An 18,601-nucleotide genomic window follows, 5' to 3' on the forward strand; every position below is an offset into this window, starting at 1 on the left:
GGTTCATGCTATACGTTGCTAACAGACAGTTTTGATGTTAACAGTCGATGCCAAAGTTTACATCAAAGATGCTGCATGATTTGTACCACTCAAAGTATGTGTTGAGGAAGACCTTCAGCTATTACCATGTCAAAGTTTAGCTCAATATCTTTGAAACTGACTGAGTTAAAATAATTTTTGTCTTCTAAGGTCAGTTGTCTTAAGCGGCTACCTTGAATTGTGTTGACTCTAAAAGTTAATCAGTTGTAGATTGACATCCAATGATTTCTTTAAGAGGATTTAATTAAAAATTTCCAGTGGTTTATGAGATATTTTGTTAAATAAACCCACAAACACCAGCTTTGGGGGCAGGTGATAAAGGCATTGTTTTTCTATGGGTGGTTTCACTTCCAATTCATGTGCTTATTTGATTCTCTTACCTTCTATTGCACCTCCTCCTTTCCTGTTTCTTGCACCCCCCCCCACCCCCCCACACACACACACCGTTTCTTTCACTGTATTGATCTCTGGAATGGGGTCTCATTGTAGCAATAAATGTGAGATCAGATGGATGCCAATGTGATAATTAGCCAAACTCTATCCATAGAACTCCATATTAATTAGATTAAAAGGTGCAAGCACTGCTTCTTAAGGAGTACGTTTGACTGCAAATATGTTTATTTAAGAAAGGTCTGCCCGTGAGTGTGCGCGCAGATAGTAAGTGGGGAAACGTAGGTGCTGAGGGTTCTGCCCTCTGGCCACAGAAAGACACCCTTATGTGCTCTCACACAAATGAGCCTAAATGCAAGTCATGTTTTCTGTAAGAGTGTGTGTTTCTGTGCACTGCCCCCATTGGGCGGGGCAGTTCTGGTCTTCCTTATTTGGACGGTTGTTACGGTGGGGGTCGGGGTCACATGGGTGGATAGCAGAATTCTAGCGACTGGAGCAAAAACTCAGACGTACAACTCAGTGTCTGCCCAGAAGAGTTAAGAAGACCGGTGCTGCAAGCCTGAAGAACAACATAAACTGAGAACCAGAGCAAGGAGGAGGAGCAGTGTGAGAGCTGTTGGACACTGAGTTTGTTGGCTTCTCCTTATCCTCCTGTTGTTTGAAAGTTGACCAGAGAGAGCACAGCACAGTAAGAAGAGGAGGCGAAAGGAGACCAAGATAAGAGTGTGATTAAACAAAAATGCCAACTAACTTCACTGTGGTCCCAGTGAAGGACAGTGGCAGAAAGACAAAAGAAGAGAATGAAGAAGAGGATGTGGGTGAGGACAATGTGCTGAGAGAGGACGAGGAATACCCTCCAGGTGAGATCAGCTGTTTTATCTTTGTTACTCAGATGCAAACAAGTAAAGGTTTTTACACATTTCCATGTTGTGCAGAGCCCCATTTCTACTTTTATACTTTAAAAACATTTGTGTTAAAACTGTAGAAAAGAAAGTTCTTCTGGAAAATTCCAGATTTTGGTCTCAGGATCCAACACAAGCTGATAATTCCTACGAGTGTTACTGCTTCCTATTGTCTTCAGGAAACTTTATATGACTTTTTATGGCTTTATATAGGCAGACCATATGAAAGGAAGGCTATTTTTTACCTCTTGTTTACTCTCCAGCTGTTGCATGACACAAGCTTTCCTCACATGCAACTGCCACTCAAGGAAGTGTGACGTGTTGTTCCATTGTTTCCTTTTTGGCCTGGGTTTCCTTGATTGCATTCAATCTGTCTCCACAGCTGGCAGTTTACAGTTTTATGTTGCCTTACTTGGCAACCAGTTCATTTTACTGTTCAAAAATTTGCTCATCTATTTTACTGTTTCCTGTTATTCTAGGTAACAAATTCTCAGCCGTGTAGTAGTACATCTAAATGCTTCTATAAAAGGCAGTTGGGATTGCTTTTTCTAGAAACTGGTTCACCCCAAGGATAAAAAACACCCAAACACAGGCTAAAGTGGGCGTGTGGTGGAGTTGTTATTAGTAGTCAATACCTTACCTGCAGTTGAGTGGTAAGCCAGTAGCAGGGCTGCACATCTGTGTTGCATGGAGTTTGAGCTTGTTAAAAAAAAGTTTAGCATTTTTTTATTTTTTTCAAAATAGTTGCAGAGTTCTCATAGGCGTCTGAAAAAAGTCTCAAACCTTTCTGTTTAGTTTTCTTATTTCTGTAGTGCTATAACAATTTTTTGTGAATTGTCTCTTGTTTATTTATTTGCTCCTATATGGAAATGTGTATATATGTGTATATTAACACTGCATGCATTGTTTGCACTTGGAAAATAGAAGTTGTCTGGTTGTGTTTATGAGAAACAAACCTCCTGTAAGTGCTCAACTGTGGTGCAGAGCTTCCTTTCAGCTTCACAGCAGGTTTTCTCCCTGAGCTCTCCTTATCGCACCTGTGTTAACGTTTCACACATGTGTTGCCCAGTCAAACTCCGCCGCTGTCCCCGGATGGGTCATACTAGTACCGGCGTAGCTGTTGACGCCACTTGTGGCTCCCCTTCCCACCTTACTGGATAAGTGGAAAAAATTATAAGAAGTGGCATTTAACAGTAATTAATAGCCTAGTATTTACAGTCAGTGTGTAAATGTAAATGTGCAACAAACTCAGTACAGGTGTATTGAAGTAGATGCTGCTTGCAGAGAAAGCACAGCCTATCCTGTTTCTGTTTTTGGTCAGCATAATTAATTTACCAACAATATGCTTATGTTGAATAGAACTGTGTGTTTAAATTTCTTCTGTCTGGAGGTTTAGGGTTATTCAGTAAACATCTGAGACCAGAGTCTAGAATGTCCAGGTCTAACCACACAGTGTGTAAATAATTATACTTTAAAATAAACTGGTCCAAATCTGCCTACCTTCATTTCTAAAGTGTACTCCAAGAAAGAAAATGTGGGACGGCTGCAGAGGTTGGTATGATGTGGGAGGAGGTGGGCAACATAATAGTCTGCACAGCCTAGCATACAAGAGTGAGTTGTGCACACCAAAATAGACTGGGATGTTCACAGACTGGTTGTGCAGAACATGGCTGCATGGCTCACTGGTTGCTTGGTTGGAAACACTCAGAAAACTAAAAGGTGTATATGTTCTTGCAGTTTGGAATCACCAACTAGTCTCCAGCAGTTGTAGAGAGATATACTAGCTATATCAGAAGAATCAAGGTGAAGTTCCTAGGGCACCTTGTTTTGCAGTTTAATACTAAAGTTCCTGTAAAACGAAGAAGTAGCTGTAATTTTATTTTTTATTTCACCTTTATTTCACCAGGAAAGTCCCATTGAGATTAAATACCTCTTTTCCAAGGGAGTCCTGGCCAAGAGGCAGCAAGGTTACAGAACAATAACAATTACCCAATTAAAATGCCATACAAATAATTATTGAAAACGGGTACAATTTAAAGAAGCCTTCTCAGAGTGCTTTCAATCTGGTCTTAAAAGTGCTCAGTGAGATAGGCTTAGTTAGTTTCCAGTCTTTTTGCAGCATGTTCCATGCAAATGGAGCCAAGTAGACAAAAGCCCAATTCCCCAATTCTGTGCGAAGAAAAGGAACAAAGAGTCGGAACTGATCATTTAAGCGCAAATAATAAGAATCAGATGTTCTCTATGTGATTAAATCACAAATATAGGATGGCAACAGCCCAAGTATGGGCTTTTGTAAATGAAAACATACCAATGACCCAACCTCCTGGTGGACAGAGGCCATCCCACTGGAGAATACAGTTCAGTGATGAGTCAGAGCAAACCTCAGAGAAGCATGATAAACAGAATCAAGTTTTCTAAGATATCCAGCCGGGGCGTTCATATACAACAGGTCTCCATAATCTAAAACAGATACAAATATTGCTATGACAAGCTGCTTCTTTGCCTTAAAAGAAACATTAAATGTTTTTAAATAGCTCAATTTAAGCTTAAGTTTTTTCACAAGATTATTAATCAAGCAAGACACCAAGGTGTTTATACGTGTGAACCTCCTCGGTGATGTTTCCTTCTAGAGTGGTCACAGTGGGGATGATCTTCTTGTTGTTTGCAAATAACATTAACTTAGTCTTGTCAGCATTAAGTACATCTTATTTTATGCAGAATTAGATTTTTGAGATATGACTACAAGTTGTTCTTATTTATTTTGTTTGTAGCCACAAAATAAACATGGAAATCATCATCCAATTGAAAAGCTCTTGACTGTGTTAATAAGTAAATTTTCATTGACATTTAGGGATATGGAATATTTTGTCATTTTATCAGAGTAAACAAAACCTTTCCCTCCAATTGTGTGAAACCTTTCCTGGTGTCATGATGTTTTCTAATTTTCGAACCCATATGCAGAGTCAAACAGACAACCGGGAAAAAGTTTAGTGAGTTTATTGAGAGGGTACAGGTCTTCACTTTGACAGGTCCAAGGTGTAAGTGGCTGGCGCGTCTGGATTTCTGCAGCACAGGAAGACTGGTTAGTAGAGTTCTGGTTATGGCGGAAATGTCAGCTGCGGCTGAAAAGTCCGTTCTTACTTGAGGGGTAGTGTTCAGAGCAAAGGGAGGAAGGTACCGGATCACCGGAGTCTGGTTCTTGCCGGGTGGGGAGATGGTGCGGGTGGAGAGGCTGCTGTGGAGGGCGGACAGGTAGGTTCCGGACCCCGTGGAGGAGGCGTGTGGGGACGACTGCCGACCAGGAGATCCGAAGAAGAGGGGTAGCTGGGGAGGAGGCACACACAAAGAATCACTAGGTTTGTCACAACAGAGAAAGCACAAGGGAATCTAGCTTAGGCCTGAAGTACCATTACTGGCTAACGCTCTGGCGCTGAAGTGTCGGCAGCTCTCCACTCATATACTCCTCCACAGCTGATGGGATGAGCCACAGGTGTGCTGAGTCCCAGTACCCTGGTCACGCCCCCAGGAAGACTCAGCCTCTGCCCTCCCTCTGGTGGAAAAAAAAAAACAAAAAACCACCCCAGCTCCAGATCCCAACACCTGGTTGTTTACCTTTGTAGTATTGCCATACAGCATTCTTTTTTATTTTAGATTTTTAAATTCTTTTAAGTTTATTTGATCGGGAACAATACAAAAAAAATCAATAAAATGATAAAACATTTTTAAAAACTTTGCTTAACCAAAGTATTTAGACGAGTAATTTAGCCTGAAAGTCAGGCTCTTATTTCATTGCTTTGTGTTTGAATATGTAAATGGTTTGGTAAAAGAACAACAGGCCCTGACTGATCCTTAAACCATGGATTGGGTTTGTTGAGAAGGGAAAGGCAACAGTCACATCAGCAGCAGCGTTTTCAGTTAGAAAAAAAATATAAATGCATTATGCATATTCTCTTGTCTTCCTTAGACTAATACAGAAGACTTACTGTAAGTTAAGTTGAACTTCCCTTCTATCTGTGTTGCTTTTGACTGTCAGCAAATATTCTTTATTTATGAAGCAGAAAACCAGAAGTGAGTGTCCAGAAAACTAATACCTGCATTTATTCGGCTGGCAGTTGGAAGGACACCAGTGTTTTGGACTTTATGACAGTTGGCCTAACTTTGACCTCCTAATCTCAAAATCTGTTGTTTTTTACCACATAGCCCCATCTTGCAAATAGGTCAATATGGCATAGATTTGGTGTTTGAACAAAATGCTCCTGCTTCCACTTGGCTCAAGCCTGCGTTATCAGCCTCATATCAACCAGACTGATCACTGTACAGCTGTTTATCTGAACATTCAGCAGAGAGGTCACAGAGTGCATTTTTAACTAACTTTCCTGACACTCCATGCTTTCTCTGACTGTTTCAGTTAACAGCACTTTATAAAGCTTTGAGCATATCATTTACCAGGGTTTAAATTCTGCTCTGAAGTTGTAATTACAGCTACATGCGGCCAAGGTTTTACAGACTGAGAAAGAGAAAGATATTTATTATTTCTGTTACATGGGGATATTGTAGTGCTTTCCTGCTTGGTTGTGCACATCCATTTGTCCTTGACAAAAGGTGGTCTAACAGCAACAGTGGGTGAGCAGGAGATAATGTTACAGAGGCGCTGCACTTTATCTGAAGCCACAGAACGTTTTGTAGCTTTAGTTATAGGCATCAGGACCACACTTGTTCCTTTGTTGCACTGATACTGTCTAAAAACTCTAATATAGTGTTTGAATCCAGTTCTCTCACTAAAAATGTATCCGTTTTCAAATCATTTTATGTGTTTGTCCACTTTTATCCCAGCTGTTTCACTTGGTGCCATATAGGCAACCAAAATATATTCAAATAGTTGCAGCAACACAGGAATTTAAGACATGTAGATGATGTAATTTTGCATGTAAGGAGGGGTCATAATAGCAACAATGTTTTTGGCGTGTAAGCATGCGTCTGAAGGACTGAGTCAAATGGGAGTCACTGTTATTGATTATCTTGCTTCCTGTTGACTAAGTATGGGGAGTTGAGACCCCACCTACTGTCCGTTTATGTAATAGAGTCCAGGCTTCCTCACTGACTCTTACACTCCCTCTTTGTTCTCTTCTCTTTCTCTTTGTTGTTCATACCTTCTGAAATTGATATTGTCTCAGCTCAATTCATGTCCTGTAGAGGTCCAGTTCTAAATTTGACACATTTGTCAAAAGGATAATTGAATCTAAGAAATGTACTTTCAGACAAATAGAGTTAGGTCAGAAATACTCATGACCATAGTAGAAAGTCCAAACTTGTAATGGTTTGTGTCTGATTATCTAAAGCTGCACATGGTCTTTACAGGCAGATGATGGCCTGCTGATGATAATATGGGCAGATTCAGGCTGCTCTTTAAAGACTAAAACTGAAAGGATACAATCTAATTCTTGCCTTTTTTTCTGGCTGAATTTGACTCATAATTAAACATTTAGGTTTCAGAATGTCAGACTGGCTGGTTACCAGTTCGGTTGATCAAGATAATAATTGACTGATAATTTCAATCCCAACTCATGCAGTTGCTACATCTCTAACTGTTAGGGGCAGGGATTATAATCTATTTCTACAATGCATCATGGTGGTATGAACAATTCTGAATCAGTTTAAAATGTCAAAAATCAATTATTATTTCATTTCAACATCCTTTAAAAGGAGAGACTGTGGTGCAGCACTGGGACAGTTTATGTCAGGATGCTGCGGAGGAAAACGAGGCTGACTGAGACAAAACGCCACCTTCTGTTTGGAAAGCCAGTGTTTCATACTCCATAAAAAGTCACAAAGTTGGCTCTCATTCCTGTAGTTGCGTGAGTGTAATTTTGTCTGTGTAGCAGCTTCAGAGACACAAGCTGCTCTTTGAGGCTGTGTTGGCTGGGAAGAAATACGCCTCAGCCGGGCAGCATAGGAACATGTTCCCTTTGTTCCCTCAATATTGTGCATTATTGTGGGAGGAGCTTCTCAGGAGCTCTGATCTGAGTGTCTCATGGAGTATGAAAGGTATATGCAAAAACGAACGTCTCGCAACCCCATGACTGCGAACAGACTTCTTGACGTCTTGTGGAGTTTGCCAGACCCTTAAGGCTCCTATAAAATTAAAGGGGAAAATGATGTTGACAGGAGCCACACTATATGCAAGTTGTATACATGTTTCCTCCCAGAGAAGGCAGAAGAAACAACAGCTGGTGGTAGCCATCACTGCTAAAACAGGGGAGCTGAGTGAGTGACATCAAAGTTTTCATCTAACTTGGAAAAGGTAAAGTGAATTGTTGTGTAAAAATAATTCAGACTCAGGCTGAGAAACTTCTTAAGAGTAAACCATTTTATTAAGACCTGTTCACAGGTCATTGTTGGTCAAACCTGCTCGTTCCATGTTTATTGCTGTGGCTCCGATGACGAGCTAACTCCAAGTAGCTGAAGGAGGCTCGGCCTCAGGACTCATTAGAGTCACGCAGGGCTCCGTGCTGATACAAGCGAACCAGCTCTGCTAAGAACCAAAATCGTCCATTTTTAATGGAGCGCAGTGCGCACAAAATTACAAAAATTGGGAGGTGCACAGCCATGCGACGTGACACCGCGCGGGGCCTTACACATGGACCTGATTTGAGCTGGTTCAACCCTGCCTGTGGTTTTCTGCGCAGTCCCAGTTTTGCATAAGAAAAACAGCCAGATTTTTTTTTTTCCACATGAAGATAAACAACAGTAGAGTTCCAGTCATGCTCAGGATTTTCTGTCACACAGACACAGAAGTAAATATTTTTCCATTGAACATTGGGCAATGATTTTAGTATAAAACATTAAGAATTATATATTTTTTCCAGTTTGTGTATTACAAAGTCTCTTTCAACTTATATTGCAAAAGATTGGCGTTCACATTCAGTCATTGAAAACCAGGCTTGTGCATGCACACTTAAGGACCACAATGAAACATGATGATCCATTGTTGAAAATAAACTAACAAAGCCCTTTCCACGCTCTACAACAGGACCAAAAGCAAAGTGGAGGAAACATCAAAGAAAAAGTGTTGAATAGCCGTACATAATCTAATCGTGAGGTGCCTAAAGATTCCCACTGCTACTAAAGGTTGGGTTTAAATTTGTGTAAAATCTTTACCACATGTTATCATCTTTTTTGTCCTGTAGTATAGCACATTTAATTCAGTGGACAGACTTAGATGGAGGATGATTGCTGTGGCAACCCCTGAAAAGGGAAAAAAGAAAAGAAAAAGAAGAAGAAGCATAGGACATTCAATATTTTTAAGAGAAATATTGTTTGTGAGTAAAGGAATGTTATTCCTCAACAAATATTTTGTGATTGGTGACTGTTGAGAAAGGTCTCCATTCCACATCTCTCCCATGAATTCCTTCACAATGAATGTAAGTTTGCAAAGACAATGCCTCCATGTGTTCTTGGCATTACAATACTGATTCTTCTCAAAAGTCAGGACATAAAAATGTCATGAATCAACAATTGGATATGCAGAAATAATAATACAAGTGCTGGTTATGTTTTAAGTTTCTTGCATCCAAAACTAAGTGCAATAAAGTTATTTGAATATGACCTCATTTTCTTTCAAAAGAAACTAATAAAGTGCTTGAGATATTTTTCCTTCAGGTTCTGTCCACGCTTACATGGATACTTTGCAAAACTAATTATTTTGCCTGTTTGCACAACTCACCTACGTGCAAACATCTTTGTTATGAAAAAAAAAACTGCATTTTTTACAACTGCTTTTAAGTGTAAATGTGCACTTAACAAATGGATATTTTGTGGAAACCACAACAACGGCATTATTTTAACCAGTTTTTAAGCATTTGGTCAGATTGTTCTGATGCCATTAAACCTCACTTGTGTGCTAAAAAAGTGAGGGAATAGTAAATGACAGGGAAATAAAACTGCTTTTAAAGATTTACAAGTTATACTCATTATTTTTTACTTAGTGGTTTTACATTTCAATCATGTGTTGTCAACACTTATTGGGCAGACATACATATGTATTTTGATTATTTTATTTATTTATTTATTTTTTGAGTTTTGTTGTCATCCCTACAAACTTTTTTTTGTTGTTAAACAAATAAATGAATGAATGGGGAAAAAACATTAAAAACTCTATGGGATAGTTCAGTCAGTGTCTGACTCATGTGTTTCCTGTTTATTTCCCACTCAGGTCTGGTTCTGTTTAAAGCCATTAAATGAATGTGATGGTCTGTAATTTTTGTTTTGCCTTATTGTTAACCCATTACCTGGTAACAGTGTATACTTTAGCTGGGTAATATAGCTAAAAAAGAAAACTTATATGGTATATTATGTAAAATCTACAATTATTATCATTTTCTGTAAACAAATTCAAGACAATGTTCTAAAACTGCTTTCTTGAGTAAATCACAAAACATTATTAACAATTGTTGTTGTAACAATACAAATGTGTATATCTTTATGAAATAAATTCCCTAAATAAAAGAAAATGGAACAGACAAGCGATGACTAAAGAAGCACATTCCCAGTTTAATTCCTTCTCCACTGGAGAACTAAGTATTAAGATGCAGCTGGCTGGAGAATCTCCAGCCAGCTGCATCTTAATACTTAGTTTTTCATAGTATAAAAAGGGAATACCACCTTTAAAAAGAAGAGCAGCTCCGTGGATCCTTTTAAAAAAAGATCTGTTCCTAACATTTTAGGACATGTCTGCTTTCTAATTTCTAATACAACATACAAATACTTCTCTTTTTACTGGTCTTCATATGCACTGAGACCAGTAAAGAGCCAACACGGTGCTGCTTTTACTTAAGTTCAAACCCAGTTTTTGCACTGTTGCACAACAGACCTACAGTAGTAGAATGGATGACCTTTACTTAGGTGACATAACCATCTGGAGAAAATATCAAATTATGCACAGGGAGGGACAATCTTGACTTTCAAATTTTGTTATTTTTCAACTTTCTGAAAAACAAAAACCAAACTGAACACACAAACTCTGTTTTGTTTCCCTTTAGTCTCATTGCAAACACCTGGGGAGTGGTTTAGAAATCTGTTTTTTTTCTATCTTTGAATGTGTCCAGTGTTGTGATGTTTCTCAACTTTCAGCAGTGTGTAAGTGTTGGCCACACTGCTTAGTTCTGAGGTTTTTATCAAATTCATAACAAAATAATTGAGAGTTTAATATCTGTGCCTATACACATTATATTCAGCCCATTAAAAATTGTTCAAACTAGACCAGGGTGTTAAACTTAGCTACACAAGGGGGCCAAAATTAACAGTTTGGTCCTAAACAGGGCTCAAGCTCGATAAATATTTATTGAAAAAAACACATAAATTAACCTCGGTCTTAGATGTAATATGTAAAATCATTCATATAGAGATGTCAAATACCTTTTCCCAGTTGGATACTATATAGAATTAAGAACAAACATGCTTGATTGAACAAAGAAAAATAGCACCCTTGAGTGATGATCAACGCGTCAAGTTGATGCGGGTGGAAAAAGAAAGTGTATAAAAAATGATGTATTTTACAATAAACAAGTGGAGCTTAGCCTGGCGGTGGGAGAGGGAAAGCCTGGCGGCCCTCCGGGCTTATAATACACTGGGGGGAACCCTGTGTTTGTACTAGCAGGCAGTTGAAGTTGAGTAAACCTGGTGATCACACCTATCTCCTGTGTCGTCTTTCTTACTCCTCCACATTGGTCACCCCGAAAGCCAACATGTCAACTTCTGATGGTGAAGCCAGCTCTTCTCAAGCAACGCCTGCTCCTGTGGATCCTCCACTAACGTCTCCGGCTTCTTTTTCCGTGTCTGTGAAGATCCCGGATTTCTGGCTGCATGCTCCTTCATGGTTCGTCCACATCGAAGCACAATTTGCTCTTCGTGGGATTTCCTCATACAACACAAAGTACCACTATGTGGTCGCCTCGCTGGATCCGCTGTCCACCCGGCATGTGATGACCCTGCTTTGGGACCCTCTGTCCCAGGGGAAATACACCGCTCTCAAACAACTGCTCTCTCTCCGATGGAACGTGTGGAGAAGGCTTGGGAGACGGCACGACTCTTGAGCTCATGGAGAGCATGTTATCCCTGCTTGGGACAGATGATGGTGGTTTCCTCTTTATCCACCTGTTCCTGCGACAGCTTCAAGCTCGAGCTGATGGATTCAGTTTTGGGCGAGCTGTCATTCGTCTTTGTATATTTGGATGACATCCTTGTTGTCTACATGCCATTTTAGACTTTTTTCTAGAGGGCTGCTTATTTGCTACTTATGTCGACCACAAGCCCCTTATCTTTGCAATGTCCAAAATTTCTGACCCCTAGTCTGCAAGACAGCAGCGCCACCTTGCCGCCATTTCTGAATTTACAACTGACATTCAGCATGTAGCCGGCAAGTCAAACTTGGTAGCTGATTGTCTATCATTTTCACTGATCTCCCCGGTTTATGTCGTTATTGCTTTTTCTGCTATGGCTGCTGAGCAGCGTACTGATGCAGACATTCTTGCGCTACAATCTGGACCCACGGGCCTCCAGTTGGAAGACAGACAGGTGCAGGAAGGCAGCCCCCTTCTGCTCTGTGTGATATTTCTACTGGCTGTCCCCGACCTCTGGTTCCTGTTTCGTGGCGCTTCCGGGTTTTTGACTCTTTACATTCCCTTTCACATCCCAGTGTTAAGGCCTCTGTAACACTGGTCAGTTCTAAGTTTGTTTGGCCTGGACTAGCGTCCACAGGCACACTAAAGCACCCTTTGAGCCGTTTCCCATTCCAAGTCGGCGGTTTGATCATGTACACATAGACCTGGTGGGTCCTCTGCCTCCATCACAAGGTTTCACACACCACCTGACCATGATCGATCGCACCACCCGGTGGCCAGAAGTGGTTCCCCTGTCATCCACAACATCTGTAGTGGTGGCCAGACCATTTTTGTCAAGCTGGGTTGTACGTTTTGTCCTTACCTCTGACAGAGGCCCCCAATTTGTTTCAGAGCTTTGGTCCACCATAGCAGAAGGTCTGGGGGTCACGATCCACGCACTACTGCACACAATCCACAGGCTAACGGGCGGTTTCAAAGGTGTTTAAAAGCCAAAGAACTTAGACACCTCTAAATTAGTTTTTGTTGGCGTATTGGCATGTTGTTTTTCATTTAAAATGTTATTTGTTTGGTGCTTGCCATCACTTACATTAATGTGATGCAACAGTATGTTGTTGCTTGGTGCTCACCATAACACTGTCACCATTACTGTTTTTACCGTTAAAGTTAACATTTGTACTAGCAGTCAGTTGGAGTTGAGTAAACCTGGTGATCGCACCTATCTCAAGTGTTGTCTTTCTTACTCCTCCACAAGGGTATTGTTTCTGAAAAGATTAAAAGGTTATATTAAGGTTTTCGGAGTAATTTGTGACAAAAGGCTTACAAGACAGTGGTGAGAGCAGCTATGTTGTATGGTTTGGAGACAGTCTTAGCTGTTGTGTCCTTGGGCAAGACATGTCTGCCTTGCCTATTGATGGTGGTCAGAGGGCTTGGTGGCGCCGGTGTAACAACAGCCTCACCTCTGTCAGCCCGCCCCAGGGCAGCTGAGGCTACAATGTAGCTCACCACCATCAGTGTGTGAATGGGTGAATGACTGTTTGTAGTGTAAAGCACTTTGGGGTCCTTGGACTAGATAAAGTGTTACACAAGTGCACGCCATTTACCATTTAATGACAAAAAGACAGGAGACAGAACTGGAAGTGGCAGAGTTAGAGACGCTGAGGTTCTCCTTGGGAGGGACAAGGATGGTTAGGATTAGGAATGAGGTCATCAGAGGTACAGCACAGGTTCAATGACTGGGAGAGAGGACAGACTGAGATGGTTTGGACATGAGCAGAGGAGGGACAGTGGGTATACTAGTAGAAGGATGTTAGAGATTCAGGTGTGAGGAAAAAGACAAAGAGGTAGGCCAAAGAGAAGATATAGGGATGCAGTTAGAGAGGACATGGACGTAGATGGAGTGAGGACAGAGGACACAGAAGACAGACTTATATGGAGGACTTATATCGCTGCGATGACCCCTGAAAAGGGAACAGCCGAAGAAAAAAGATTGATTACATTCTAAAATGGCACCACAAGATGATGTGATGACGTGACTGTCACTCCCGCCTTGGAAACGTAAAGATTGAGAAGCATGGTTAAAGCGTAGCAACTAGCTATTGAAAACAGTGCCAAATAAATTTATATATTTAAATATAAACATGTATTTAAACAAATATTTGATTTAAAATTACGTTTACATTTTTTTTGTGTAGAAATGTTTTTTTTTTTTATAAATGGTTTCATGGTATCAGTTTTTACAAACTGGATTCCAAAAAAGTTGGGACACTAAACAAATTGTGAATAAAAACTGAATGCAATGATGTGGAGATGGCAAATGTCAATATTTTATTCGTAATAGAACATAGATGACAGATCAAAAGTTTAACCTGAGTAAATGTAATATTTTAAAGGAAAAATATGTTGATTCCAAATGTCAGTGTCTAAAAATCCCCAAAAAGTTGGGACAAGTAGTAATAAGTGGCTGGAAAAAGAAAATTGAGCATATAAGGAACAGCTGGAAGACTCATTAACACTAATTAGGTCAATTGACAACATGATTGGGTATAAAAAAGCTTCTCAGAGTGTCAGTGTCTCTCTGAAGCCAAGATGGTAAGAAGATCACCAATTCCACCATTGTTGTGCAGAAAGATAGTGCAGCAGTACCGGAATGGTGTTACCCAGCGTAAAATAGCAAAGACTTTTAAGTTATCATCATCAACCGTGCATAACATCATCAAAAGATTCAGAGAATCTGGAACAACTGCTGTGCGTAAGGGTCAAGGCCGTAAAACTCTACTGGATGCTCATGATCTCCGGGCCCTTAAACGTCACTGCACCTCAAACAGGAATGCCACTGTCAAGGAAATAAGAGAATGGGCTCAGGAATACTTCCAGAAAGCATTGTCAGTGAACACAATCCACCGTGCCATCCGCCGTTGCCAACTGAAACTCTACAGTGCAAAGAGGAAGCCATTTCTAAGCAAGCTCCACAAGCTCAGCCGTTTGCACTGGGCCAGAAGTTATTCAAAATGGAGTGTGGCAACATGGAAGACTGTTCTGTGGTCAGATGAGTCACGATTTGACAGTGGGACGCCATGTCATACGGACCAGAGAGGACAAGGATAACCCAAGTTGTTATCAACGCTCCGTTCAGAAGCCTGCATCACTGATGGTATGGGGTTGCATGAGTGCTTGTGGCATGGGCAGCTTGCATGTCTGGAAAGGCACCATTAATGCAGAGACTTATGTTCAGGTTCTAGAACAACATGTGCTCCCATCTAAATGTCATCTCTTTCAGGGAAGACCCTGCATTTTTCAACAAGATAATGCCAGACCACATTCTGCAGTAATCACAACATCATGGCTACGTAGGAGAAGGATCCGGGTACTGAAATGGCCAGCCTGCAGTCCAGATCTTTCACCTATAGAGAACATTTGGCGCATCATAAAGAGGAAGGTGCGACAAAGAAGGCCCAAGACGCTTGAACAGTTAGAGGCCTGTATTAGACATGAATGGGAGAGCATTCTTATTTCTAAACTTGAGAAACTGGTCTCCTCTGTCCCCAGACGTCTGTTGAGTGTTGTAAGAAGAAGGGGGGATGCCACACAGTGGTTTAAATGGCCTTGTCCCAACTTTTTTGGGATTTGTTGACACCATGAAATTTTGAAACAGCATATTTTCCCCTTAAAATGATACATTCTCTCTGTTTAAACTGTTGATATGTGATTTGTGTTCTATTCTGAATAAAATATTAGATGTTGGCACCTCCACATCATTGCATTCAGATTTTATTCACAATTTGTTTAGTGTCCCAACTTTTTTGGAATCCAGTTTGTACTATTACTATTACTAACCTATTGCTTTCTGCTGGTTAGGGGGTACTCAGCTGAAAATGTATTTTACAAGGGGTACATCCCTGATAAAAGGTTGAGAACCACTAGTCTGGTCAAAAAATGTGGCTTATTTACCCACCTTAAGTAAAGCTATGAGGCTGGGGAAATATGCAGACGTGATTTTTAATAGGGCTACACAATATTAGTAAAACTTGTGATATTATTGTTTAATATTATTATTTTAGCTGTGATTTTACCGTCTCCCCCTCCTGCTTTCTATTTCTTTTCCAGTGAAGTCACTCTCACCAGTTGCCTGTTCTCAGTATGGTTTCTCTGATAATCTTTTTATTCATGAGGATAGACTCATCTATTTATCCTCTGTCTATTCTTTCACTGACAGCTGCAGCTGTGAGGTCCCCATGGTTCACATGGTGTGTTCATGCAAGTCACAGACCATATTTTCATGGTCTCATTCAGTTGTGACCACCTTCCAGTGGTGTGCAACAAAGAGCTCAGATTTTACCACGTTTTACTGTTTCCATAAGACCCATTGATGATTTAGAGCTTTGGGGTTTGTTTGTTTGTTGTCAGAAAAATTAGGAACTGTGGTTGTAATAATGCTAATAATCAATGAAATTTAATTCCTTTCCCTGGCTGTTCGTCGTGCACCTAAGGGTACCCAACTTTCCCTTCCTATTAAGACTCCAGTATCGTTCTACAGCAGGTGCTCCAGCACAACTTTGATGGGCCTTATAAAAGTTTTATTTATACAGTTTGTGGTCAAGTCAGCAAACTAGTTTTCCTTGTACGTTTCTGGCCAAACTGAGTGACACAGAAAATACACAAGGTTGTCAACTCTGTCTTATTATAGAACAGTGTGTATTATTGTTTGATTTATAAGCAGTTCAAAGAATTTACAAGTATAAAAGGAAAAAGGGGAGACCAAGAAAGGTTACCAGTGTTCACAGGAAACATGGTAGTGATGTCAGATTGGGCGGAGAGAGGCAAACCCAGAGTGCAGACGCATCTTCAAAGAAATTAATTTATTAAAATAATTAAACAAAAACAAAAAGCTGACGTGGCAGCATGACAAAATGAAAACTAAATCCAGAGAACATAGACCAGAGCAAGACTACTATGACGTGACAGCAACATGAACCAGCGATGACCGGGTTTGAAAGACAGAGGATAATTATGGGAAGTGGGCAGAGGTGAGTGATTACAATTGCGGGCAGGTGGAGATGGGCGTGGCAGGTAAACGAGTGCTGACTGAGGACAAGTGGAAAATGACAAGAAACTAATATAAAGGAAACAATAAACCCAAAAGACACTCAAAGAACCAACCAAACAACCCCCCAGATCCTGACAAGTGAGGACAACTGAACTGTGGAACAGCTAAGGAACTTTTGGTTTTAAAATCATAGGAATTCTTCATCATATGCCACAACACACACAGACTTGTAGTTTTTTATTGCAATAATATAATGAAGCCCTGGAAATTAGAATAAATCATCAAAGTAATTTTGATGTTGCTGACAGCATCAACTCTGTGTTAAAGTCTAACAGCTGATGCTAAGGGGAGCATGGTGCGTTTGTGTCTTCGGCTTGGCTCTCCAGCGTTGCCTAATAACTAAAGCAAGATTACAGAGCAAAATACATTTTTGTGCAGTGTTTTTCATTGCTGAGACTTTTCTACATGGCACAACAACAATGTAATTAAAATGTCTTCATAGGTGATCTCAGGCCATTTTTATTAGTAATCCTCACAGTAACTGATGAATGATAGATGATCATTCATCAGTTACTGTTACTGATCATAGAAATGCTGATACAGGCGAACCAGCTCCGCTAGAGCACCGAAATCTTCCATTTTGAATGGAGTGCTGCGCGTGCCGTCCGCGCAAAGTTACAAAAATTGGGAGGGGCACGACTACGCGACGCAACATCGCGTGGGGCCTTCACGCAGGGGTGGGGACAGTACGATTGTGTCACTGTTGGCGCGCTCACCCTCGCACGGTGATCATTTACCTGAAAGGTAGATTTATACTTTTGGGGGTGGAGGTAGAAAAAAAACGTGACTAAAAATGACATTTATAATAAAAAAGTGTAGCTTAGCCTGGTGGTGGGGGCAGTAAAGCCTGGCGGCCCACCAGGCTTATAACACGCTGGGGGAAACTCTGTGTATGTAACCTTTATTCTGAAGGTGTGGCGGCCCTTATTTTACCATGGCTGTGCGACGTGATCCATTACATGTAGAGGAAACCCTGGGCTACAGTTTACTGTAGTGAGATGCAGACCACCAGACTGATGAGTTAAAAAAATAAAAATAAAAAGTACAGTCTTTGCTAGATCTGCTGGTATGGACTGTTGCAGCTCCCATCTGTCATCAAAGTGAGGGAAGCTGGGTATGACTAAATCCTTCTTATCGTGCAATTTGATAGCCCCTCTTTAATCCCCGTGAAGACACATCTGTCAGTTTAATGATAGTAGCAACAGATGTTCAGTTTTGTCCTGACATGGGCTCATGAAGTCTAGAAAGAAACTGCTTGGGAGTTGTGACAGTTTTAAAATTAAAATGATGTGAATGGAAAAAAAAGAAAAGTTTGGTCTCTGTCTATTATTTATATGTAGATGGCTTTATTTAATGTCAGTACTTTTCTCTTTGACAACCAGCATGTCTTAGGCTGGTGAAGGACATTCTCCTGATGGACATGTGGCCAGAGGCCAGAAGACACATACCAGAACTGAACTTCACTTTGTGTGCTGACTTTAAAGCCATATCTTCCTCGACGCTCCCTCTTGTTTTATAAAAAGTTCAGGATTAGCCTAATCTGGTTAAGTGATTAGTGCCCACTTCACATGCTCTTTGGTGAACAGATTAAACAGCCAAACGGGAGGACAGGAGAGTGCAAGGTGGACCATGGTAATGACTGGGGCAGAGCTATGTCTGCTATTGTCCCTCCTGTCAGTTCTATTATCCCTGTTAGGGCCGTGTGACAATGGATGATTGTTAGTTCACGTTTTCATATCAGATCTAAGAAATTGTTGTAGCTAGTTTTTTCCTGACCAAATCAATGTTAAATGAATTAGGTTGAAATTAAGCTATTTGTCTTCCTGTCTTCTTTCATAGTTACCAGCTGTATTATTTCATGTGCCCCCTGTGATGATGGGACTGTTTCCTCCTGTAGAACCTGGGAGGTCTGAATGCTTTACAGCCCTTTTCCTTCTTTTACATTCTCTGCTCCTCCCCTTTATGTCTGCATGTGTGCATGTTAAACTGTGCACGCGCAAGTGTGGTGCTGATCAAGAGCTCAGGGAGACTGTGGGAATGAAGATGTC

At 40.7% G+C, this 18,601-nt stretch overlaps 1 protein-coding gene and 1 long non-coding RNA gene across 6 annotated transcripts in view; one reads left to right on the plus strand and one right to left on the minus strand.

The window, feature by feature from the left end:
- The window catches only part of slc12a7b (solute carrier family 12 member 7b), a 66,592-nt gene that overhangs the window by 12,587 nt on the left and 35,404 nt on the right, over positions 1-18,601 (plus strand). Inside the window, exon 1 of one of the 5 annotated variants that reach the window (XM_017433943.3) lies at positions 904-1,289. The exons of the other annotated variants lie outside the window; for them this stretch is intronic. Coding sequence (XP_017289432.1) covers positions 1,169-1,289 — 121 coding nt within the window. The 5' untranslated portion in view covers positions 904-1,168. Of the gene's footprint in view, positions 1-903; positions 1,290-18,601 lie in introns of those variants that run through there. 5 annotated transcript variants of the gene reach the window in all.
- On the minus strand, positions 4,328-4,902 carry LOC108246410. The gene is made up of 3 exons (XR_001809030.3): positions 4,739-4,902; positions 4,473-4,655; positions 4,328-4,394 (listed from the first exon to the last, which is right to left on the minus strand). It is a non-coding gene; the product is annotated as an uncharacterized LOC108246410 (long non-coding RNA).

The sequence above is a fragment of the Kryptolebias marmoratus genome, linkage group LG21 (assembly GCF_001649575.2).
Source record: "Kryptolebias marmoratus isolate JLee-2015 linkage group LG21, ASM164957v2, whole genome shotgun sequence".
In the NCBI taxonomy this organism is placed as follows: Eukaryota; Metazoa; Chordata; class Actinopteri; order Cyprinodontiformes; family Rivulidae; genus Kryptolebias; species Kryptolebias marmoratus.